General features: G+C 41.6%; 1 protein-coding gene across 6 annotated transcripts in view; it reads right to left on the bottom strand.

The window, feature by feature from the left end:
• Positions 1–844: 844 nt before the first annotated feature.
• The window catches only part of LOC136675401 (supervillin-like), a 60801-nt gene continuing 36865 nt past the window's right edge, over positions 845–24780 (bottom strand). For 3 of the 6 annotated variants that reach the window (XM_066651926.1, XM_066651931.1, XM_066651927.1), the window contains 25 exons: positions 23005–23590; positions 19874–20528; positions 18692–18827; positions 17599–17646; positions 15452–15599; positions 13995–14090; positions 13700–13780; positions 13428–13608; positions 11877–12049; positions 10997–11152; positions 10303–10439; positions 9981–10128; positions 9664–9809; positions 8824–8999; positions 8584–8734; positions 7875–8172; positions 7240–7394; positions 6894–6999; positions 6245–6452; positions 5983–6116; positions 5501–5656; positions 5203–5346; positions 4987–5108; positions 3830–3985; positions 845–1698 (listed from right to left, as the gene is read on the bottom strand). In XM_066651926.1, the coding sequence (XP_066508023.1) occupies positions 1612–1698; positions 3830–3985; positions 4987–5108; positions 5203–5346; positions 5501–5656; positions 5983–6116; positions 6245–6452; positions 6894–6999; positions 7240–7394; positions 7875–8172; positions 8584–8734; positions 8824–8999; positions 9664–9809; positions 9981–10128; positions 10303–10439; positions 10997–11152; positions 11877–12049; positions 13428–13608; positions 13700–13780; positions 13995–14090; positions 15452–15599; positions 17599–17646; positions 18692–18827; positions 19874–20528; positions 23005–23590 (4584 nt within the window). In that variant the 3' untranslated portion in view covers positions 845–1611. Of the gene's footprint in view, positions 1699–3434; positions 3457–3829; positions 3986–4986; positions 5109–5202; positions 5347–5500; positions 5657–5982; positions 6117–6244; positions 6453–6893; positions 7000–7239; positions 7395–7874; positions 8173–8583; positions 8735–8823; positions 9000–9663; positions 9810–9980; positions 10129–10302; positions 10440–10996; positions 11153–11876; positions 12050–13427; positions 13609–13699; positions 13781–13994; positions 14091–15451; positions 15600–17598; positions 17647–18691; positions 18828–19873; positions 20529–23004; positions 23591–24780 lie in introns of all 6 variants that reach the window. The other 3 variants (XM_066651928.1, XM_066651932.1, XM_066651929.1) reach the window with 2 other exon arrangements.

Below are 24780 nucleotides of genomic sequence, written 5' to 3'. Positions count from 1 at the left end.
TCAACAAAATAGTAATGTTTGGCAGTGTATATGTACATTGAATATATTCTGACCTAATACTGGGTAAAATGGATTATGACTCGTCAGCGTGATCAGGAGAGCCCCACTTGCCTGCCATAAAGTGGTACGTTGAAATTGAAGTTTGTGCTTTGTCTTCATTGTACAATAGTGCAATGAAATTTTACCTCTGCATTTAATCCACCTGTGGCAGTCAAAGCACCTGCATCCTGGGGTGAATTTGGGGGATTTAGGTGCCTGGCTCAACTTCCATAGGCTATTAAACAAAAAGGACAGTGAAGGATTTTGTTGAACCTAAAAACAGGCTTGTTACAATCCGACTGCAATAAGAAGCACTACATCCTGAGAAGACGGGTGTATAGATAAGAGTCTTTGATTTGTGCCAAAAAATGCCAGATCTACCTGTCTAATAATGAAGGCCTATTATAGCATGTGAAACAAAGGAGCATAATCGTGATGTACATTTTAAACAGTTTAGCTTCACAAATAAATTTAAAATAAAGTCACAAATAAATTTTAAAACTTACAAGTTAAGGGTACTACTGCTTCTTGCTCAAACAAACCGTTCCACTTTAAGAGACAGTTTGAGTGAAACACGTTATGGGGAGTTAGTTTTGCCTTGAGAACAGCAGTTCCCCAAAACTATTAACATTGATTTTAAGTCATCATACTTTAGTCATTGCGTGTATATTACGAGCTCCAGTTATAAGCTAGCAAACAAAACTCCCACAAACATGCCACGTGGTTTATGTAATTTCATAAAATTTAGACAATCATGGAGAGCAACAATGAAACACGAGTTGGTGACATTTTTTAATATGCTTTGTTTATTCACCATTTCTTTTATCAAAGAAAGTCTTTGAAATGCAGACTAGAGTCCCTTCTGTATATAAACTGTACACAAAAGCAAGGCACTATGCTGTACATTTACAGTAATTCATTCATTTAATCTTTCACCTTCAAATCCTCAATGCTCCTGTACCTTTAAGGCAACAGAGCACCACAACGGCCAAACAATATCCATTCAGCAAAAGGAATTTGCAAACTCAGCACGTTAACTCCTCTTACGATGGAAAATCCAGAGCCAGAGCAATTTTAATTCTATTAAAACACTTACTTGTTTTCTTTTTTTGTTTTAACACACATTTCCAAAATGACATGCACAGCACCATCCCCAGGACAGACGCAGGACAAAACAAGGAGACGTATCAAACCCTTCTCCCGACACGTGATAAAAAGAAACAGAAAAGGACAAAATGACAGTGTTTGATGTAAGATATGATACTGCACAGCACAGTTCATAAAGACATGACATCACACAGTGGACAGTGGCAGCTGCTGAAAGTGCGTAGATTGTGCCGACACGAATACAACGACATCACTTCCTCGGAACACAGCGATAACGTCGAAGACTTACACTGCGGCAGTTTCGCACACAAGTGCATATACTAAAGTGACCATCGGTGTGACCCCATCACCCTGTTCTCAGAACGTAGCCTGACCACACTCCAGTGGGGGTGGTTTCCATGACAACCCCATGTCCCATTACCCCAAGTGGAAGTATGGAGGTACCATCAACGTGATCACAGGAGCCTAGAAGAGTCCTTTGGCTTTTTTAAGGTTGACTTGCTTCCACCCGGGCAAGGCCTCATACTCCTCACGCTTCATCTCCAGGGCTTTCTGAGGAAACAGAACATACCCGAGAGTCACGAGAGGACAGTCAGTGAGGACAAACCACCACCTAGAAGAATGTGGTGAGGTCTCAACATCTGTCTGAAATGGACAGCCATGGCAAAAACTGGACTTTCTCCAAGAACAGCCGTCAACAAAAAATTAAAATATTTAAGATTTATTTAGATTTCCACTAATCTTATTTTATAACGTCTAAAACATGCGTGATTCTATCAACAATAATGTGTTTTATTGAGCTGAAAGAGTCACTGCAAATACTCATCTTTATATCTGAAGTAGTACTTGAATACTTTTCAAAATCAGGCTTAAAGTCAACAAGCTCTGATTCTGAGGAACTGCTGTTGTCTTTGGTTTGTTTACGTATGGAAGCTCTCCGTCTTTTAAGGTGGAACAGTGTTTGGGGGAGAAAAGACTGTTTATGTGGCTGAAGTTTAACTTTTTATTCACTGTTTGAATTACTCAAGTCATTTAGCTTTGTAGCTGGTCTGTGTTTATTTTCATGCAGTTATAATACAAAAGGGTTTAGAGTCAGTTCCACCGTAAAGTCTTGAATAAAACAATATCCTCACCTGTTTTCATGATTTTCAATGTTTGGAGGTCTTATCACTGTCTATAAATAGGTCCAGATGCTGTTTTTCTGCCATGAGCAGGAGCAGAGAGAGGATGCCTAGTATATTGGCCCGAGCCCCTTTTTTATTTTATTTTTAATTTTTTTAAGTGACACTAGGTTTTCGTGAACACTTCAGATTTGTTTCCAGCTCAACACAAACAGCCTGGAGAGCGAGAAAATTGTGTGGAAAAAAAATCCACTTCATTTAATAAGTGTTTTGTCCTGCATTACAAACTACTTCTAGTACGGAGCATTGTGCTCGTTTTTAACAAGTTTTGTTTAGTTCACTATGAGAAGCAGCAGTGAGGATAATACACAGAAAGAGTTACATTCATTCACAGATGATCTACTAAAAATGAGCAGATAATCAAAGAGCTTTGGGAGTGACAGGCTCATCAAAATACAAAGAGGACCACCTTGAAACCCCTCTCTCTGCTGAATCTCATCATTCCCATTTTGCACATTGTAAGCTTTAGGGCTGTGGCCTAAAGTGTCTCTGACTGGAGTGAACTTCACCAATGCAGCCGTCTGGGAATGACCAAGATTCCAGCAGCACGATGTCTACACATCAGCGGAACTTAACAAAACAGGACTTTATTGACAGCTCTCACTAGAAGCTAGATATATCACACCTCAATGATTCATGCCTTGAGTTCAGGTGAAAGGAATTTAACTATGGAACTGCATAGAAAGAAGAGAGGGTGAAACAGAGCAAGATCAAAATCAAATGAGGAAAGAGGGATGGAGGGAGAATGAAGGAGAGAGTGACAGTGATGGAGAACAGGGGGGAGTTCAGAGGTGGGTTGGGGGTGTTGTGGAACTAAAAGAGAGAGAGCGAGAGTGAGATCCTTTGAGAATGAGGGTAAAAGGTGCTAAGCTAAACCAGAAGAAACAAAGTTGTGGTCATGCTAGGCAACCTAAAGTAAAATCTTGGAGAAGTCCATAAATGTAAAACATGTACTGAAGCATGTGTGTCCTAGCCTTAGAAAAGGCAAAAAGAAGCCAAGGAAAGAAGAGTGCAATAGGAACAAAGTGATCAAGTCCATTGGTGAAGAAAGGACAGGAGCAGTGATTTCTCTGTGTGAGAACCACTCGTGTAAAAAGAAACACTCACCTACAAACCCCTACAAACCAGCCTGGAGTATGAAAACAGAACATCAGAATCTGCACATTTAGAAACTGAGTACAAGAAAACACCTCTCTTTTAAAAAGGACCATTCAGGCCAAATACTACTGTCCTTCAGGTTATTCATCACCATTTATGAGTTTGTTCAGATTTAGTGTTTATGGACCATCAAAGTTCTCTCAGAAATTCAGTTTATCACAAGGGTTACAGCTGTTAAATATCCTTCAGATTTGGGACCGAATATAATACCTTTAACCTCCATATTTTATAAGTAAAGGATCTTAATGAATGAATTTAAAAAATACATTTCGAATACAATCATTCTGAGATCTTAAGTTTGAATCCTGAGCACTGAGGAACGAGTGGATGGTGCATGATCTAACCTCAAAGTCGTCATCGGACAGGTAGATTTCAAGACGCAGGGGGTCAACACCGTGGGGAAGGGGTCGGCTCTGCAGCTCTTCAAGTGGGTAGATGCTTTGACAGAGACGAGAGAGAACGTCCTCCACCAGAATGATCTGGTTACACACCTCTGCCTCCTACACACACACACCTCAAGTTAAGTCAATACAATACAGAAAAACTTTACAGTTTTGGGATGGAAGCTATTAATTGTTCACATCTACTAATGCCATTAGAAAATCAGATGTTAAGAGAAAAATATAATACATTGTAATGCTTCCATTGTAGCTTTTTTAGAGTGTGTAGTAAGTTATTCTAAATCTATTTATATTTACAAAATACAATCAAGTTCTGTGACAACATTGAAATTATTTATTCTCAATATTTCTCTAGGGTGGCACAGCCTGGAGGTTGTGGGGTTCGATTCCCGTTCCGGGTGACTGTCTGTGAGGAGTGTGGTGTGTTCTCTCTGTGTCTGCGTGGGTTTCCTCCGGGTGACTGTCTGTGAGGAGTGTGGTGTGTTCTCTCTGTGTCCGCGTGGGTTTCCTCCCACAGTCCAAAAACACACGTTGGTAGGTGGATTGGAGACTCAAAAGTGTCCGTAGGTGTGAGTGTGTGAGTAAATGTGCGAGTTGCCCTGTGAAGGACTGGTGCCCCCTCCAGGGTGTATTCCCACCTTGCGCCCAATGATTCCAGGTAGGCTCTGGACCCACCGCGACCCTGAACTGGATAAGGGTTACAGATAATGAATGAATGAATGAATGAATATTTTCTAGGTTTCTCTCTGATAAATAAAGCTTTGAGGGAATAAACACAGACTCTTCATTTTATTGCATTTTACACAAATGTCCCAACTTTTCTGGGAAAGGGGTTTGTATGTTGCACCAAACGTCCTGGAGGAACGTTATTTCATCTCACAGTGTACTGCGCTGTATGAGGCTGTGAAAAAAAAGGCTACTTTACAGGTTCAGACAAAAGCAACAAATTACAAGCCAACATGAGTTTTTAAATGCGTCTTATTTTAACAATTCATTTTAAAAAGAAATAGCCCAGTTACCCACATATGAGAATATAATTAAATATACATTTTAGAATACAGAGGTTATTTACAGGTGTGTGTGTGTGTACGCAGTCTCACCTGTTCTGTTATCTCTGCGATATCTTCTCGATGCTCCCAGCTGGGGAACATGTTAGTGAAGGTGAGGGGCTCCAGCCCGGCGTGGATCAGGTACGACTTCTGAGGATTTCTCTCATTCTTCTCTGAAAGGTGAAAACATCACCAGTTGAGCCTTAATATCTATTGTCCATATTTAATCAAAAAGCAGAGAAACACTGCACTAAGTTGATACCTCACCTCTGCAGTATCGGAGCACAGTTTCCATGGCACATTTCCTATCAGCATCCCAACGGATGCGAGCTGACCCTGGTGTTTCAGTGTCCTGTGGCCACCAGCCCTGCCACAGGTAGACCTCATGATAGTTATCTACCAGGAACAGAGCTACAGAGAGATTAAAGCAAGAGAGCAGGAAAAATAGAGGGTCACATCACTGGGGTTGAATTCTTCAGCTCATTTTCATTTGTCTCAATTACTAAAAGCAATAGGACATTAATACAGTGTGTCCAGCTGTTCAGGGGTGTGGGTTAAACGTTACCTGGCTGAGGGGCAGAGTACAGGTCCTCCTGGAGGAATGGGAGTGAGCTGACTAGGTCTGGAGCTCTGGATGGGTAGAAAAATTCCTGAGCGACAAACTCACCAGAAGAACTAGTCAGCTGGAACAGTCGAGGGGTGAAGTTAAATTTTCCAGGGTCTAAAAATCAAGTCGACAAAATTAAGACTTGCAGTAGAAGTTTAACAAACACAAAGACAATGTTTATACAAAAAACATTCAAGATTTCAATAAATAAATACAGGGGTAAATTAGTTTTATCTGTAAATTTCAACATAATACAATTTTTGAGGTGTAAACATTCAAACAATTCATTTACTCTCCAAAATGGCATTAGGCTTGTTCAAAATCACTCTTTATAACATCTCTCTGTAAGACTGCTTATAGAGGACTGCTCTTTCCCTTGACACTGATCTGAATGAAGACTTTAAAGAGCAACAGTTAAAGGTAAATGTGAAAAGCCGTACCTTGAAGCATGCAGTCATAAGCTTTACGGTCCTTCCCGCCTAAAGCTTCCCAGAATTCCATCGGTTCTGCCCCCTCTTCACACTCATGGATGGTCACGTTGCAACTGCTGTGAAGTCCAGCCTCCAGAGGTCGCCTTGAAGGAACAGCATCAGGTTATTGGTGCTCAGTCCAGTAAATCGTGTTTTATTGAGCTTCTGCTTTTTGTTTATTATTTTAAAATGTGTTTTCATCAAAAAGAATACCACCATGTGGTGAACTCACTGCTCTCTGATCTTGTCCGCGCCGGTGCAGGCCACTTCACGGGTGTGCGCTTGAGTCTTGCAGCCGTGCCACAGATAGAGGAGGGCTTGGTTACTGTTCAGCAGGATCATGGAGGTGCGAGATCGCAGACTGCTGCAGTGACACGCTACTTCCAGCAAGTGTCCCTCGACTGGCACTTCACCACGAACACAGTACAGACGCCACTCACCTGGAGGGCAGAGATATTACTTCTGTAAGAGCTTAACAATAATATTCTGTGGTGTTTGGATCAAAGGAATTGAGAAAAACATGGCTCTTATTGGATAATGCTCTTTATTGAACTAAAAATACAGAGAATCTTAGTCTAGCACTTAACTACTCACACAAAGGGGTATCAAATACACAGGAACACGAGGACAGAGGCCACTAAACTCAATAAAACTACAGTTTTTTACACAAACATTTAAGAATGTCCCCATCAGGCCACAGGGAGAGCACAGTATTAATATAAAACTTTAACTTCTCAATGTTTCAGTATCTCTACAGAGGTAAATCCTTGTTGAGTTTTTACAAAAACGCTGCTTTATAAACGTATGACGTAACACAGCTATCTGTAGTTAGAACTGGAAGGTGACCATGAGGATTAAACAGACGAGAGAATTGTTCTTACTCTGAATGTTCTCCTCCTCTTCCTCCCTCTTCCCCGAATGAACAATCATGCCTCCATTGAAACACTGCAGGAAACATGGCGGTTCTTTGCCCTGCTGCACCTGGACCTACAAAATCACCACAAACTATAACCATCTGGAACAATGCCACCAGTCCAGTACAGGCCAGATGTGGGCGCACACATACGTACACACACTGCGAATAAGTAAATACATATAAATGAGTCATTGTAGATAATAAACACCACTGTTTTAATAATTTTTGGGGTGGAAAGTACTTTTAAAAGTAGGAACAGTGGTGTGTTTGTGCTGGTATGCAGATGCCACTACCTTTCACACACACTTTACCTGTGCCCCTCTCTCTTCATCCAGCTCGACAGTCATCAGTGCTGAGGTTCCTTTCTCACTCACTGTGGAGTTTCTGCCCTGCCAAAAGAAATAGCAGCACTTCTCCCGGCCAGGACCAGCACTGCGAACCTGCTCAGGCTTCTGCCTGCTCCCCACTACACACACACACACCAAACTAACATGTATCAAACTTCTAAACACAAAATAGTTTTGTTTTGTTGTGAGTGGTATATTCATGCCTACGTTAAGCCGTTATTTTCTTACATCTTCCTATTACAAATATTTAAAAGCTAGACATGGTGGAGACTTTTTGTTTTTGTAAATCCACTGATGTTTGTTCAGGAGCCCTGGCAATGAGCTGCCACTGTTTTCCTTAACCACGACTGCCCCCTGGTGGACCACAGGTTGTATGCACAGTATAGCATGTACATTCACAAAGCCAAGAAAGGCCCTTTCTCCACCACCCAATAAAATTGGATCCATTCATTAGCTGCTAACAATTATGTTGGTAGGTTAAATGTGTCCAGCTCCTAAAAACCTAAGCAAAAATACCACTGATTATGATTATAGAACTACTTTATTGCAAAACATTTTAAAAACCCTCCCACAGCAGTCTTTCAGCTCGGGGTACTGACCTGCGACGCTCACCATGTACTTCCACTTCACCACATATGCGTCTCCCTCATGGAACTGACCGATGCTCTGTTTGGGGAGCCTGCTGTAGTCAAACTCCAGTATATGCCAGACATCCACGCTGACGGTGCCGAGCTCCAGAGAGCGCAGGTGGTCCTCAGTGCTGCCATTCACAGGCCCGTGACCACGACCCACATCCTGACCGTCCAGGATCATGCTGACCGTCGACTGCAGCACCGGCAGCATCAGAGCCACGTCATACGCACAACACTCCGACCGGGAGTCCACACTCTGAGCCAGCTGTGCACATCGATGGGTGGAGGGGAGAGATTTGGAGGCTATCACATTCGCTCATTTTGGTCAGAAACAGTTAAAACTTTATGAACACTAACTGACCTAAATGCTGTTGTGCTTTTGAGAGTGTTGTGAACTCTAGATTATTTTCCCCTACATGTTACAGTAAGACCTAGAGAAATAGTGCACTAAAAACTAGCAGCTGAATTAAAATCGAAAGAGCTCATTGGCTTCTGGGTACTTGTATTAGACATGGTGAAGGATCTCAGTGTGTGTTCAGTAAGTTGCTCTTTTGTTTCCCTTTTATAGCTCTCTCATTGAACATGTCATGTGTGCAAGAGCCAATCACATCACTGAACACTTACAGTACACATTAACACCAAGTTATAAGAGTCAATCATGTAAAAACATACTTACCTTTTGCTCAAATGACTGCTCATTGCCATTTTTGGCTTGTGGTGAAGTGGCCATTTCCCTCCAGTCTAAAAACTTCTCTTTGAACAGAGAAGTTTCATTGTGTTCTGTCAACCTGCCGAATATGGCCCAGTCTGGACGGCCCTGGCCTTTCCTGCAAAAACAGACTTTCACCATCTCGAAAAAAGAGCAAGACAGAATACCTTCTTATTTGAGAGTGTGTTAACCGTGCCATTTCCAGACCTAGGTATGAGTGAATTGCAACCGCCTGGGTCCAGAGGGTTGATGTCGCAGTTGGTGTAGTCAAAAGTGCCATTCCACAAGTGCTTAGCCAGCTGAAAGGCCACTTTCCTCTGTGCCAGTGTTACCTCCTTACCATGCCATACATAGACCTCACTGCCAAGATCAAACACCAGCACCTACACACACACACACACAATACAAATCATGAGCAAAATCTGATTAGTTGGCTTACAGAGAGAGGCACTGTAAAATGTCTGGTTTATACGTGTAGAATGCACCTTTATTTACTTAGAAAACCAAACAAAATAAACAGGCTCCATCATCAGGAGATGCTATTCTAGGCTGAGAATCCAAGAGTACCATTAATTGGCCTCACTCCCTACAAAAATTGGTAGTCCTTCCTTTTCCTGATTAAGATCAATACTAGCCAGTTCAGGTGTCTGTTAGCTGGCAAATTAGCTCTGTAAACGTTCTCACATTGAGCTGGCACGGGGTTCCTAGTGGCCGTTTGTAAAGAGCTTGACTGGGTGACTCTTTGCTTACTAATGGATAGCACTGGCTGTTACTACAATTGGGGATAAAAGTGGGTAAATAGTTTAAATAAATACAATTTTTTTCATACGACTGTTTACATGACAAAGAACATCAGTTAAATTTGGATAAATTCCACATTATTCAAAATGTCATTAGCAGTCATAATTATTCAAATTTTTAGTGTATAATAACAATATAATATTGTGAATGAACTGTTATAAGTCTACACTCTGGACTGAGTTTAATAATAGTACACCCAGTCAACACAGGAAAAACGTCACGTAATCAGAGTAAACCATTTCAGACCTCTTTGGACCCCAGCAGGGAACTGCGAGGCATTTTGCCCCAGAAATCATCATCAGGAAGCAGCTTATCATCCACTAGACGGAAAACACAATTCGTCTCCACGATGGCGCTCTCAAAAAACTCGTCCTCTTCTGGGGAGCCAGCCGCTGTAACGACACACAACACACACATTTACTTTCTCCTACGTTCTGTGATTTTTCTGCTTGTTAATGCCTTCATTCATCGTCAGTAACTGCCTCTTATAAAATGTGTATAAATGTTTATTCAGTTCAGTCTCATTGTGTGTTGGTGTGTTTAGGTTTGTGTTGGAAACACACCCTGGTAACTGCCTGGACCGCCAAGAATTTTCCAGAACTCTGCTGCTGCAGGGCTTTGACTGTTCATCCCTTCCTCAATGGTCTCCACCTGTGTTGCCCGGCAACCAAGGTCATGGTTCAGCTGGATGAAAGTAGCCAACTCAGACGCCTAAACAAAAGGAATTGGGGGGGGGGGTATTACAGAATTAACCAACTTTCCTACAATAAATTAACACATTTATGCATATTATATAAAGTCAGTGCTACAGAATATAGTTTGTCAATATTGAAAACACTTCAATAACAGGACTACGCTCCACAAACAGTGTCAGGTTAACTGTACCTTTGCCTTCTCAATGACATTTGCAAATTCTCCCATCCAAACGAAGCAGTGCTCAGGGGTGACCAAAAGAAAGCAGTCACCACTGTTCAGAGAGGACACTCTAGGCTCCACTAGTCTGGTCTGGACATGTCTACGACCTAGGCAACAAATATATATGTTTTTATTAAACTGAAAAAATTGTCTTATACAACTTGCTTAAAAGTACTTATTAAATAATTACTAACCAATCAGACGTGGGAAACCTCCAGCCCATGGGGCATACACCGCCTACACTCAACAGCATATGTTCTGCCAGATATTTACACATTTTACTGGATAGATTGTTAGGCAAACAAATCGAGCCCTGTTCAAATGATTCAGTCGGCTGTGGGAACCATGATTTTTGTTTCATCCACTAGTTGCGTTTCTGCTATCAACTGTTAAGTCTGAAAAATGGCTAAGCAAAGGAAAGCCAATAATTTTTTTTATTTTTTCCCCACCCCTGCCATGAATCTTAAATGAATAACTTAACACACGTTAACACTGCCCTGCGTTCAAAAAGAAGAGACAAACTCCAAAAATTTATTTAGATCATCACTCTATATATGACTTTATAATAAATATGCCTTGGCTTATAAAACTAGACATAGAACATTGCTAATACTGAGGCGTGTATCTATATCATATTCAACATGTCGGAAGGTGTGGCACTGACCTTTAACCTGCATGAGCATCAGCTTTTTGTAGGGAGCCGCGCTGTTATTGGTGACCTGCTCAGAGATGCTGACGCTGCGTAGACTCACACTGCTGTAGTTCTCTTTACTGGCCAAACCGGCCAGAGCAGCATCAGACAAACTGGAGCTTTTACTCACTGCAAACACAAACCAAACATAAACAGAGAGAAACCAAATATGATACTGTGACTACACAGCTGCTGTCATTGCTCATTGTTCAAAAGATTGTAGACACCCCTTAAATTAGTGAATCAGCTCACACCATGGACATAAGTTTAGGTTTACAAGTACAACCTCCACTACACACCACCTCCAGGGACAAGGGGAGGGGGGGGGGGACGTGAGTCATGAGTTGATGCTCAAAACCAAATAGGTAAGAAGTCACCAGCACTGGCCTGTGAAACACTGTAGCTACATTCTCTGTGATATATCCTTTAATTTGGGAGAATATGAGTCCATCTTTTACACCAGATTTTCACAAAATATTTAAGGCCAGTTGTAACTTTAATTATATTAAAAAAAGTGTTGATAAAAGGTTATTTGACGTCTGAATATTTGACTGAGAAAGATGGCCTGCATTCATATGCCTGTGTTGGGTGCCCTGGGTCAAAAAAGAAATACAAATCCATGGCTCATTAACATTTAAAAATAAATAAAACACTCTCAGTATGGAAAACTAAAGCAGGCGTCTAGAAATTGTTCACAAACCTGCAGAAATTTAAAGACATTTAAATACAACTTATATTTTGACCAGATGCATCCATCTAAAATTAACCCTCAGTTATTTCTTATTTAAATAACTTTTACAGAATCAGTCTGTCATGGTAAAGACACTAATTTCTCCCTCTCTTCATCACTCACTCTTCTCCTGTTTGATCCTCTTGCTCTCCAGGACACCGATGTTTAGGCGTTGTTCAGTGTACTCGTGTCTAATGTCCTCTCGTGCTGCTAGTATCTTCAGTGGGTTGCGAGAAGCCTGAACATTACGTAAGGGACGCACTGCCCTCTTGTGCTGCACCATCGCTGAAGTAAGCCTGCAGTCAAACAGATCAAGGACCAAGCAGATGATGTATATGAATTTTTGTGGTGTATTAAAGACAAAAATACACACACACGACAAATTAAACCTAGCTTTGCCCAGAACAATTTAATGGAAGTGACCACTTAAAAAACACCAATATTGGCTTAAATTACATAAAAGCATAACATACAAATGTCAGTTAAGGACAAGAGCTTGGTGCAAGAAAGCACACGACATCACTCACTCACTTTAAGCATTGCTCTTGTTTGCATAATTGCTTGATTAAATGCTCCTGCAATGTTAATTAGCTGCTTCCTTTCACTTTCTGAACTCCTGTGATTAGTTCTGGCTGTCAGACAGCAGGAGCAATCTGGTTCCAAGACAATCACAGCTAAGAACAGCAACCGAGGCAGTTAATCAGATCATTCTTCGTTCAGTCACACCCTTCCCTTATCTACACATTAAGCAATATGAGAATGTTCAATTAAACCATGGAGCACGTCATTACATGCTAATCCTCAAGATTAGCATGTCCAAACATACAACTGTGTCATTTCAAAAAGAACATTAGACTAAAGAGACTTAGAAACCGCCATGTCCTGATATTGTTCTATTAAAATCCATTAGGACTGGCTTGAATATTATATTATCATCTTCTCACACGGCCCAAAACCCAATCTGCTACAATGTACCTGGATCAGCGCTGATTCCCAGTTATTAGGCTCCAACTGTAATACACTGGGGGTCCTCGACTTACGTCGTTGATCCGTTCCTACGTTGCGTAATAAACCGATTTTCGGTGTAAGTCGGAACATACATACATACTGTACGTAAATAACATACTGTAAGCACTTATCCTATCCTTACACCTATCCTCCTTGGTCCCGAGTCGCGTAACTGTGTATTCTTCTGACGCGCCGCGCACACCACACACAAAGTTCACGTTACGACATTTATGATGCAAAACCACTTAAGTCGAAACAAGGCTTTATACAGTAAATGGGAGATGTGTCGTAACCACGAAACATCGTAACTCGGGACTGACGTAACCAGAGGACCTCCTGTATTCATTACAATACATGCTTTTAACTTACTCCAGATATTGTTTATCAGTCTTAAATTTTTATTTATAAAATACTTAAAACACATTTTAACAACAGATATGTCATTTTTGCGATGGGTGAGATTATTTAAGATGATAGAATTTTATAATTGTGGCAATTTGGGACAAACATGCTCTCAATTTCAAACAAACCATAACCATACAGCAAACTCCCCCCACACAACGACCTGAGGCAGGGATCGACTACCTGCAGCATCAGAGCGCCACTTAAAATGTAAATAACCAGATGTTACGCCACGTCAGCCATCACTATTTGTTTTGCACTTACATTGGTGTTTGTTTGCCAAAGATGGCGTCAAAATCGTCTTCAATGGGCATCCTGCTGGTGATGGTGCGGGGAATGTCAGCCACATGACGGTAGAACTTTGAGAATATCTCATCATCCAACTTCATCACTTCCTTTACTGCCTTCTCAGTGACTGTCAGAGTGGTCTCCTGTAAACCTGTCACTGGGAGAGAAAGGGAACAAAAAGACCAACAAATTGTAGACTCAGAAATCCCCAGAGGATCTGGACAGATCAAAGCATCCACAGCTCTTACCTTTATTGTTCAGCCGTCCCAAAAACGTCTCCAGCTTATCTAGCTTCTTGTCAGACTCCATATCGGCTCTGGCTTCAATCTCTGTTAGGGAATATGTGTGTTACAGATAGTTTGACTAAACAAAAAATAAATAAATCATAATCAATAAAGCTGGTAGGTCACAGATGAATCACTGCACACGCGGAGTTAAAGGTAATATTACGGCACCATATAATACAAGGTGCATTAAAGGGTACACTTTCGGGGTGAATATTATGATTAGTAGTTGTTCACAGGTGGCGTCTGTAATATTTACCCTCTTGTGGTTTGGAAATGGCTGAAAGGCTGCTCTTCAGTTTAGCAGAGACAGGAGACAGAATGGGACTGATCACTGCTGAAGAAGCTGCCAAACCTGAGACAGAATCAAGGTCAAAGTCAAACCTTACGTCTTTGTACAGATAGAAAAGGAAAAACTGACGTGCCTTAAGAGTTTTTTTGGCAAATGCTGCAGAGACTAATACAACATGAGACAGTATTTAAAATCCATCGTGCGTAAACATCTTAAACATCTCATATTAATGTAACAATAATTTGATTTCAAAACAAACAAATACATTTTTTAAATTATATTTAACAAAACCAAAAAATGTTCAGCTTCATTTTAATTACAATGGAACCTCGAGTTACGAAGTGTTCCGAACACGTACAAATCGAGTTATGAGTAGAGGTGCGAGCAAGGTTTCTGATCCAGTTACGAATGTTTTCCCGAGTTATCCAACTGATAGTTGGTGTGGTGTTCGCTCACAGATTCCTCTCGCATCCAGCCACCACATTCTTCTCACGTGTGACCACGCAGTATCAAGTCGTATCTCGTTCGTTATAATGTTTTACAAGTGTTTTTAGTGGTGAATGAACTGAGCAAGCTGTATGACCGAAGGGCATCGACGATACGTACGATACTGAAACATAAAAACGCAATCAAAAGTGCTAAAACAGCGAAAGGCTTCGTTCCGTGCCAGTATCCCTCCCTCCCTCCTCAGCCGCTCTCTGTTAACTACACTCATCTGTCGCCAAGGTAAGGTTACTGTACCGTAATTTATATGTTTCTTAATCTGTTTTGTATATGTTCTTTCATCTGTTTATTTTGTTGTGTTTTGCGTGAGTCTTTCATATTGAAAAACATGCGTTTTTTCATAATTTAGGACATTGAGGACTTGTCAGAGGGCGGGAACCGATTAATCCTATTTCCATTATTTTAAATGAGGAAAATTTGTTCCAGTTACGAGCAGTTCCAGTTAAGAACTCGGTTCTGGAACAAATTAAATTCGTAATTCGAGGTCCCACTGTAACTTGTATAACTACAAAACACTAACTTGATTTTCCATTTCATAAATGAATCAATTGAATTTACTACATACAACACTGACTTAATCAAACCAATAACATTTTCCATATTCACATTTATGGTTGTATCAGGAATGATTCATCACACTATATTTAAAAAAAGAAACCCTTAATATTCCATAACTTTAATAGAAGAGTAAATCTAATCAGTGATTTTATCAGAGGGCAAAGAAAGTAAGAGTGTACGCTCTGCTTCTCCTTCCCATCCCTTCTCAACAATGAAATGAAAAGCTCAGCGAGCTCAGTAACGTCGTCACATTAATGTGTGCCATTTCGATGGAGAATGTGATAGTTTCTGATTCACTTTGACAGTTGTTAGAGACTGAGTCAAGGCTATCTTCCAGCACGAAACTACATATATGTTCCAACCTTTCTTCATCATTCGAGCTGCCACAGTGTACTGGCCAGAGTCATTGGCCACGCCCTTTCCAGTGCTTTGCCACGCCTCCTCTCGGGTAGATATCATCTGCTTCCGCTCCTCGATGGACATCTGCTTCTCCCCCTCCTCACCAAGTCTCTGATGAGATAAAAGATCGCAAAATAGATGTTAATCTGTAGATTTGTTACACATGGTCAGGCTTGACTGATTTCAATATTTATTTTTATTATTATTTTTTAAAACAGTAAATCTTGTACTAGCTTTCAGTTAACATTCTTCAACTGTGTGATTGCGTCATCTCTGTGGGTAAACAAAGCAGGCCTCAGGTGTTATTTGAAAGTAAGGCACAATATTAATGAGTATTATTAAAACTAAATATTCAAGAATGCTAAAACTAACACTAATTCCCCGCCCCCTTCTCAGCTATAAGTGTGTAACCTTGCCTTTGACCCATAATTTCTAAGAGCAAGCGTTTTGGCACTGAAAAGCAAGGTAGGCGTTCTGTCATTTTCAATATATTCTACTTTTAACCTCCTGTTCAACAAGTGATCAGTTTTAGACCCAGTCTGACACCTTTTTTAAAACCAACAAGACCAAACTATTTTTCTGTGACACCCACCTGATACTAATAGCTTTATATTGCAGTATTTATTTATGGCACTGTTTTCATGAAACAATCCACTGACAAATGAACACTTAACTGTGGTCACATTTATTTAACTATATATAAACCCTGAATCTTTTCTATGCCATTTAAACTGAGCTGTGATACCAGCTGATATTGTATACCGACATATACATTGGTTTGACCATAATTAAGAGAGAAAATAAATAAACATACTCAAAGTTTACTAGCACTGCAAGTCCCAACATGCTCAAGGTGAACTTTAGAACAGAAGATGGCTGAAAAATGAAGTATGAAACAAACACACACAGACCCTTACCTGGCCTGGATGTTCTACGGATGGACATTTTGGGGTGGAAGGGAAAGGAGGAGGAGAATAGGTTGAGGCAAAAACAGGCTCCTACAGAGAGGAGATTGAGTAAAGTAGAAAAATAAAGAGGACAGAGAAAAAGGGAGAAATAAAGGCAGCAACCAGAATAAAAGGAAAGAACAGTAGGAGCAGTAAGAAAGGCACAAGGCAATGTGAGAAAATGATTCCAAATGTGGGTAAGGGCTGATGAGAAATCAAAAGGTGCTCAAAAGTAGGCCAAAGCATTATAAACCAAGTCTTCCGAAAGCTACATCTCCACAAAACCTATGAAAAGGTTACACAAAAGATGCATCCAGACTTAGTTGTCATGCACTGAGAGTCAAAATTGGTACCATACACCCACAATGAGACTCGAGAAAAAACAACCAAAAGTTCCAACACCTGCCAGAAATTTAAAAGCCTGAAAATGATACACTCTTAAAAATAAAGGTTACTGAAAATATGACCATAAACCTACCATCGATGGTTCCATAAAGTATAATTTAATTAATACAGAGGGTGACTTTGATCCACAAGAGAAATTGCAAATCTGATTACAGCAATCGATTTCTGAGACAGCTCTTCTTTGATATGCTACATGACCATGTTCCCATTGGAAAATCTCACCCCTGATCCAATATGGCTGCTTTCAAGTTGGAAGGGGGGAGTAGGGGAAAGACAGACCTGTAATTTCTCCTCCTCAGTATCAACGGCTGAAATTCCCTGGAGAAAGACACCTAACCCCAGAATTAGGTCTAGGGGTGTGTTCAACCTTTATATTTAAGAGTGTACGTACAGGACTGGAAACCATTCACCCTCCCTACAGGTGCTTTAACCGCAAACTAACAAAAAAAAATAGAGACACACCCGTTAGTGCACAGCCCATTTAAAACCTAGCAAAATTGAAATTCTTAAGCTTTAATGAAGGAGCCGATATGTGCTCATAGGCCACAAAATAGCTTTTTTAAATCAGAGACAAGCAGAACAACCAACAAGCCAATGTGGCTGAACGTCTAGACTTAGAGGCAGTGGCACGAGCCATTCCCTGCACTTGCAGAGCATCCATCATTCACCTAGAAGTATGAAACAGAGCAAGAAGCAGTGCACTGGCAAAAAGCCCTTTCAGTTGAAGCAGTGGCATTTGTTGCATCATTGAACCTTACCCAAACCTGCTCTGTTGATGAGAACTCTTCACAAGCAGCCCTTTCTTCCTATAACACATAAGGAATGCATGCGCAAATGAAGCGCTGCCCAGTTCCATGGATATGCTTTTGCTTGCATACAGTAACTACAGCTGTAATGTTATGTAATTCAATGTTAAATTAGGCTTAAAAACATATTGGACAGAAATAAAAAATAAATTCATGTACAACAAATATTTTATGCTTGTATTTCACACGCTCATTTAACAAATTTGGTGCTTCACATCAATAAAACATTATGTACTTGTTGGAAGGAGATTACAATTTATTTGGTGGAAATCCTATTAAGAAATCACTAGCATGCTCCATGCACTGTTTACTGGACACTGATAGTGTATTGGAGTAGTTTATATTTACAATGATACTGTATATTGTATTGTAAATGTGCAGTAGTGTAGTATTTATGAACCTTTAGGTGAATTTAATAAAGTCACAATAGGTCAAAGAAGCTGGAAAAAAAGCCGCACTGTGACGATTAACATCGAATATTGTTCATGATTAGTTAGTCATTGAATGACCTAGAATTCCAGCAAAATAAGTGTATATATGTAAACTGACATTTTATACGTTTAAAGCTAAGAATAAAAGTTAGAGAATTTACCAGTAAACAACTCATACCTAGTTACAAACTTTATGTTTCATGAATAAGATTGTACATATTTTCTACAAAAATTAATTAATTCATTCATTATCTGTAACCCTTATCCAGTTCAGGGTCGCGGTGGGTCAAGAGCCTACCTGGAATAATTGGGCGCAAGGTGGGAATACACCCTGGAGGGGGCGCCAGTCCTTCACAGGGCAACACAGACACACACATTCACTCACACCTACGGACACTTTTGAATCACCAATCCACCTACCAACGAGTGTTTTTGGACCGTGGGAGGAAACCGGAGCACCCGGAGGAAACCCACACAGACAGAGGGAGAACGCAATAATTAATTAATAAGTAAATAAATATATAAACCTAGGATGTCTGCCATTTTACATTAGTATGGCGTCACTTGAGGTGAACTCAGTTTGACCAGCTTTAGCTGGATATTAAGCCAGTTACCTTCTTCTTGAGGCCTTGCTCCTGCCATATTTGGCTGCTCTTCTCACTCATTGACACCACTTCCTGTATGACCTCCTGTTTCTTATTGATCCTGTTCTTCCAATCCTCCTCTCCACTCTTTTTCAACAATGCTAATCTGGGAAAGAGGGAAAAAAAAAAAAAAAAAACACCAGTTGCTCACCAACTCTCCAAACACATCACTGGTACTTTTACTAAATTAGAGCAAATCTTCTGAATGTTCAGCAACTTAAATTCAGAAAAACAAGAAAATGTACAATTATATTTGTGTTAATGCGATTTTCCTTTGTCATAAATATCAACCGTGTATCCTTTTGCTTCTCGTTTCATTTCCCTTCTCACCACCATTCCAATTTCACCATCAACCATAAAGCAGGAGCAGACAGCTGAGCTGTGTTTAAAAATAGTGATCTCTCTGCGCCTCAGTAAAAGCTGGGTGAGGCACTGACCCACATTCATTCATCAAAAAGGACACAAGGAGAGCAGCATTAGTCCCCAAGCCCCTTGCATCAGCACATAATGCACTCGGTGACTAGGTACTACACACTCAGCATCAAGAACAAACACCAATTTTTAATAGTTTTCTTTGCAAATTTTGGTGGATGACCCAGCATTAACTGGATTGTCAATGGTCCAGGCTCAATCTAGGTCAGAGGAACTGGGCCCTTTGCTCATTCCATGACAGACCCAGGTAGTGCTATAACAGAAGGTTGTAGCACACAGAAAAACCCCGTTTTATATGACAGCAAAAATCCATGACTGCAGAGAAATGTTTACGGGTTAAATGTTGCAAATACGAAAGTGGAAAAGAAAGAAAACCAAGCAAAAACGACTAAAAACCAGTGTTTCTGCTGCTGACCCCTTGGCATTTGGATTAAACAGATGCTCTTTCTCATTTAAAGGAACAAGTATTGAAAATGTGACCAAAGCAATGAGCAAAAAGAATAAAGGCTGATTTTAAAAAGAGTCCGTTCAACTTTTCTCACAATTGAGCCTTTCTAGAAAAAGAGAGAAAAGCTGTATATTCTCCTTAAAAATAAAGGCCAGTGCTCTCAGTGGGACTAACCTGGTTAAATAAAGGGTAAAAATCAGTAAATAAATGAACAAAAACAAAACTGTAGTCAGATATCGAAACAGGTCTATCTTTGCCTAGTATCCATTCACCTTTCTTTGATCGACATTGATGTCATGGCCTCCTGTTCTTCGTGGGGCACAGGCTGATTCTCTCTTGAACTGGGGGCCTCTGGAAAAGAGATCTCTGGTGGCTGAGCTTGGCTGTAGGGCACTGGTTGGACCTGGGTCTGATCTGGTATGAAGTACTGGGGTTTGGGCTGCGTCTGTGGTGGTACCTTGGTCTGTGGAGGGGTGTAGGAGTATGACTGAGTGGGGACGAATGTTTGGGGCTTTGGTTGGGTCTGGGGGGCTACTTTGGTTGGTGTCTGATGCTGAGGACCTGGGTACACTTGGGTTGTCAAAGGCGGAGGAGGCTGGACATCTGTGTACTGGTGGAGTTGAGGGTGAGGCTGATTGTCTGTATAGGGGAACAGCTGTGCTCTAGGGGGAGTCTGAGGTGAGGTTTGGCTGTAAAGTTGGGGATGAGGGCGAATGTGTGTCTGAGGTGGAATTTGGGAGTGTGGTGGGAGAGGCTTGGGTTGGGACTGTAGCTGCAGCTCTGGCTGAGATTGAGGAGAGGTGTGAGGCGGTGTTTGGTTTAGGCAAGGTACAGTGTGAAAGGTGACGTGGGAAGCGTGGGAAGAACTTCTGGAGGCAACGGCTGCAGTGCTTACAACACGCACGGGAAGACTGGGCTCATGAGAACCTAAGGGAAAAAACACAAAGCAAGGATATTGCATTCAAGTCAGAATATGACATTGATTACTCATGACCAGAACGGTTTGAATAATAAATGTCCAATAAGTTTCTACTGTCGAGTCAATTAGTTTAATTTCCAATCACGGCACCAGACCAACGTTTATCTGACAACACAAAGACAAGGTTCAACCGAGCAAAACATTACAAATATTGAGTAGTTAATGAACTGAACAAAAACAGCGCGCAAAAAAAAAAAAAAAAACTAGAACTAGAAATAACGTAAACTAGGCAAAATAGCTAAAAAATAAGAGCTTCCGTTTGCTCACTTCTCACTCCTGTGCACCAAGGTTGGAGTAAACAGTGGCTCAATATCATTTAAAGGAACAGGCACTGAAAGTCATTCTAAACAGTGTTGGGAGAATGGTTCTGTTGTGTCTGATCCTTGTGGTATTTTGATCAAAGCATGTCACAGATATTTAATTGACATAAACAAAAAAACAAAAAGACCCAAGGCAACAGAGTTAATAGAGGAAAGGGATAGATGATGTCCCTTTAAGGTGATGCAGACTTGACGTGGTTTATGACATGCTATGACTTAAAGTGTAAAGGACTGTTGTGTGTAGCAGTGTGGGCTGTTGTGTGTTGTGTAAAGGACTGTTGTGTGTTGTGTAATGGACTGTTGTGTGTAGCTGTGTGGGCTGTTGTGTGTTGTGTAATGGACTGTTGTGTGTAGCTGTGTGGGCTGTTGTGTGTTGTGTAAAGGACTGTTGTGTGTAGCTGTGTGGGCTGTTGTGTGTTGTGTAAAGGACTGTTGTGTGTAGCTGTGTGGGCTGTTGTGTGTTGTGTAATGGACTGTTGTGTGTAGCTGTGTGGGCTGTTGTGTGTTGTGTAAAGGACTGTTGTGTGTTGTGTAATGGACTGTTGTGTGTAGCTGTGTGGGCTGTTGTGTGTTGTGTAATGGACTGTTGTGTGTTGTGTAATGGACTGTTGTGTGTAGCTGTGTGGGCTGTTGTGTGTTGTGTAAAGGGCTGTTGCGTGTAGCTGTGTGGGCTGTTGTGTGTTGTGTAAAGGGCTGTTGTGTGTAGCTGTGTGGGCTGTTGTGTGTTGTGTAAAGGGCTGTTGTGTGTAGCTGTGTGGGCTGTTGTGTGTTGTGTAAAGGGCTGTTGTGTGTAGCTGTGTGGGCTGTTGTGTGTTGTGTAATGGACTGTTGTGTGTAGCTGTGTGGGCTGTTGTGTGTTGTGTAAAGGGCTGTTGTGTGTTGAGTAATGGACTGTTGTGTGTTGAGTAATGGACTGTTGTGTGTTGAGTAATGGACTGTTGTGTGTTGAGTAATGGACTGTTGTGTGTAGCTGTGTGGGCTGTTGCGTGTAGCTGTGTGGGCTGTTGCGTGTTCTGTAAAGGGCTGTTGTGTGTAGCAGTGTGGGCTGTTGTGTGTTGTGTAAAGGGCTGTTGTGTGTTGTGTAAAGGGATGTTGTGTGTTGTGTAAAGGGCTGTTGTGTGTTGTGTAAAGGGCTGTTGTGTGTTGTGTAAAGGGCTGTTGTGTGTTGTGTAAAGGGCTGTTGTGTGTAACTACAGCACTGAAGTTTTCATTTGAGCCGTCCTAGGAACGTCATACATTGTCCTAAACAACTGAGACAACTCTTCATTAAGGTCACAGGTTTGTGAAAGTGACCCAAGGGATGGGCTTGCGTTTACAGTGAAGTAGTCCGAATTGAATAGAGCTTTATGTTATAACAGCTAACATATGCCTCATAGTTGTAGCTCTAAATTTGTTCACACAAGTCTTAGATGCCTACACCCCCCCCCCCACGAGTGTTATTATATACTTATGACACAGCTTCAAATACTGTTAGTGTTGAATAACCCTGAAGGTCTTAGAAAGGTGTCAGTCAGATTCTTTCCTGCAATAGGTACATGAATGAAAATGTGTTGGATAAATGCATCCGAACACACAAGGCTTCCTTTTGTGTATTTGTGATATGGGCAAAGTGGGTGGGGGGGCCCTACCTTAAAACATATGTGCGTTAATGAAACCTCTTAAAGGCCCTCATTCATTTTTCCCCACCTCAGAACAAGTCAGCAGTGTGTTAATATCATTCCACTCACACACACTTAACGCAGGGAACACATCCCTCTCTCTAGAGACAAAAGCATGAAGGAGAGATAGTAACACTCTACTGAAAAAAAAAACCCTCCCACATCATTCACACCAGCATCATCAGTTTGTTTTGCGGCTTCTCCAGTGCAGACAAAGGAAGCCGGGGGCTGGATGGATGGCAAAATTATGCTAATCACATTCAGCCTCCAGCAGCATGGCAGACGGAGCCTACTTAACCCAATCAGAGAGCAGCTTGGGCGGACAGGCAGCCAAGTGTGACCCTGTGTGTGTGTGTGTGTGAGACACAATAAGGACACCTCTTAGCAAATTAAAGCTGCTCTCCAAGTCATGCATGATTTTTTCCCCCTTTTCCATCTGTCCTTACCTTTGCTGCCGCACTCTTGATCCGTCTGAAAAGCTTCTGGGGAGAGGTAACCCCTTCTTGGGATGAGTGCACTCTCTTTCTCTCTCCTCTGCTCTGCCTCTAGCTCTCTCTCCCATTCACGCTGCCTGTCTCGCTCTGGCTGACGGATCTGCTCCGTGTGTGTGTGAGGGAAGGCGTGAGAGGGCTCCGCAAAGCCAATTTTTCCCCTCCACCCACTCTCCTCCTCCTGCTTCTGCTCACTGGCTGAAGACACTACGGCCACACCCCTGCCTTGTGCCGGCTGGCTGAAGGCCTCCGCTGGGGGCGGAGAACATATTTCAGGGGTGCGGTTCTCTCCGCTCTCCGTGAGGCTGAAATATCGAACTCCTCTGTCGTAGGCTGGAAGCTTATTGTCTGGCGGCTGATTGGGAGAGGGGTGAGCGGGCGGAGCGTAAGGGAGGGCTGTGGACATCCCCAAGTGGACGTCTCCAGTCATTGCCATAGAAGGGCTTGTCACCGTGGCAACAGAGGCCTGGGCGGTGACCGCAGCAACAGACCGGACCAACGATGCAGAGAGAGGCTCTAACTTCAGGCTGCCATTCTGCAGCTACAGTATGAAAAAAGAGGAAGGGCAAAAAGAAGAGAATACAGGAGGCATGAGGTGCAACGGGAGAGAAAAAAACAAGGGTGGTTACAAATATACAAACAACCAAACGGCAGGTTTTGGTTGTGAAAGTGCACACAATGTACATCTTCATTAAAAACAGGTACACGTAAGCATTCACGTCACCATCATTACCAACTCTCAGATAAGATGGACAAAAACACTCATCGCAGAGAGGTCGAATCAAACCAGTAGGATGCAGGGAAAGCTTGAACGGTGTCTACAAGCATGGCATACAAAGTAGCCCCTACATACAGTAAACCTGGGTTCCTCCTTTTCAGTCAATAAATAAATAAACACATTTCCAGCACAAATCCAAAAAAAATTGGAAAAATAAGATTTCAAAGGTCTCTGACATCAGATCAGCTGCTATTACAGGAGAGAATCCTTTCTCATTTGAAATATGATGCAGTATAACTCTTAGGAATGCTTTCCCAGAAAGGGATTAAGCCTAGATCTGGACTACACAGCATTTTGACTTGTGATTTTTCACTGAAAGGAGGATATAGTCAAGGACCAAGCTTAATCCCTCTCAGGGAAACCATGCCATAAGGTTGACACAAGCAAAAAGAAACTGAGAGAAACTGAGTGATATAAGCTGTATCAGTCCTAATGTTCAACACAGCTAGCTCCAACATTCCCAGGTGTGCTGTTAAAGCTAATTCACCAAGCGGGCAAACGGATCCAGGAACCACAAGGTGTCCTAACACATTCAGAAGATAAAGGCTCAAATATATTGAGAATTATGATGGTAAACGAATGAAAGAGATAAAGGAATAAGGCCTGCTGTACAAAGAAAAGGAGGACAAACCCAGGTTTCAAACAGCTATCATCAGTCATCACATCACTTTCACACACTGCACTACTCTGATGTAAACAAACTCTTACCAGGTATTCCAATTAAGATGCAGTGCACAGCAGTCACAAATACTCTAGATTAAGAAGCAGGTCTGGGGATGCAAAGCTACATGGTCTATCTATTGACCAATCAGGAGCTGTCCTGTAGCCAGGATTCATGAATGAGCTGACGAAACACGGCCTACAGTGTCTTACTTGCTGGCCCTGTGGTGATTCTACAGAACCGTTAGTCATGGGACCAGGATCTTTGTGCCCCAATGAAGCTATGTCCTGTG

This window comes from Hoplias malabaricus, chromosome X1 (assembly GCF_029633855.1).
Source record: "Hoplias malabaricus isolate fHopMal1 chromosome X1, fHopMal1.hap1, whole genome shotgun sequence".
In the NCBI taxonomy this organism is placed as follows: Eukaryota; Metazoa; Chordata; class Actinopteri; order Characiformes; family Erythrinidae; genus Hoplias; species Hoplias malabaricus.
This window is presented reverse-complemented; position numbering and strand designations above follow the sequence as displayed.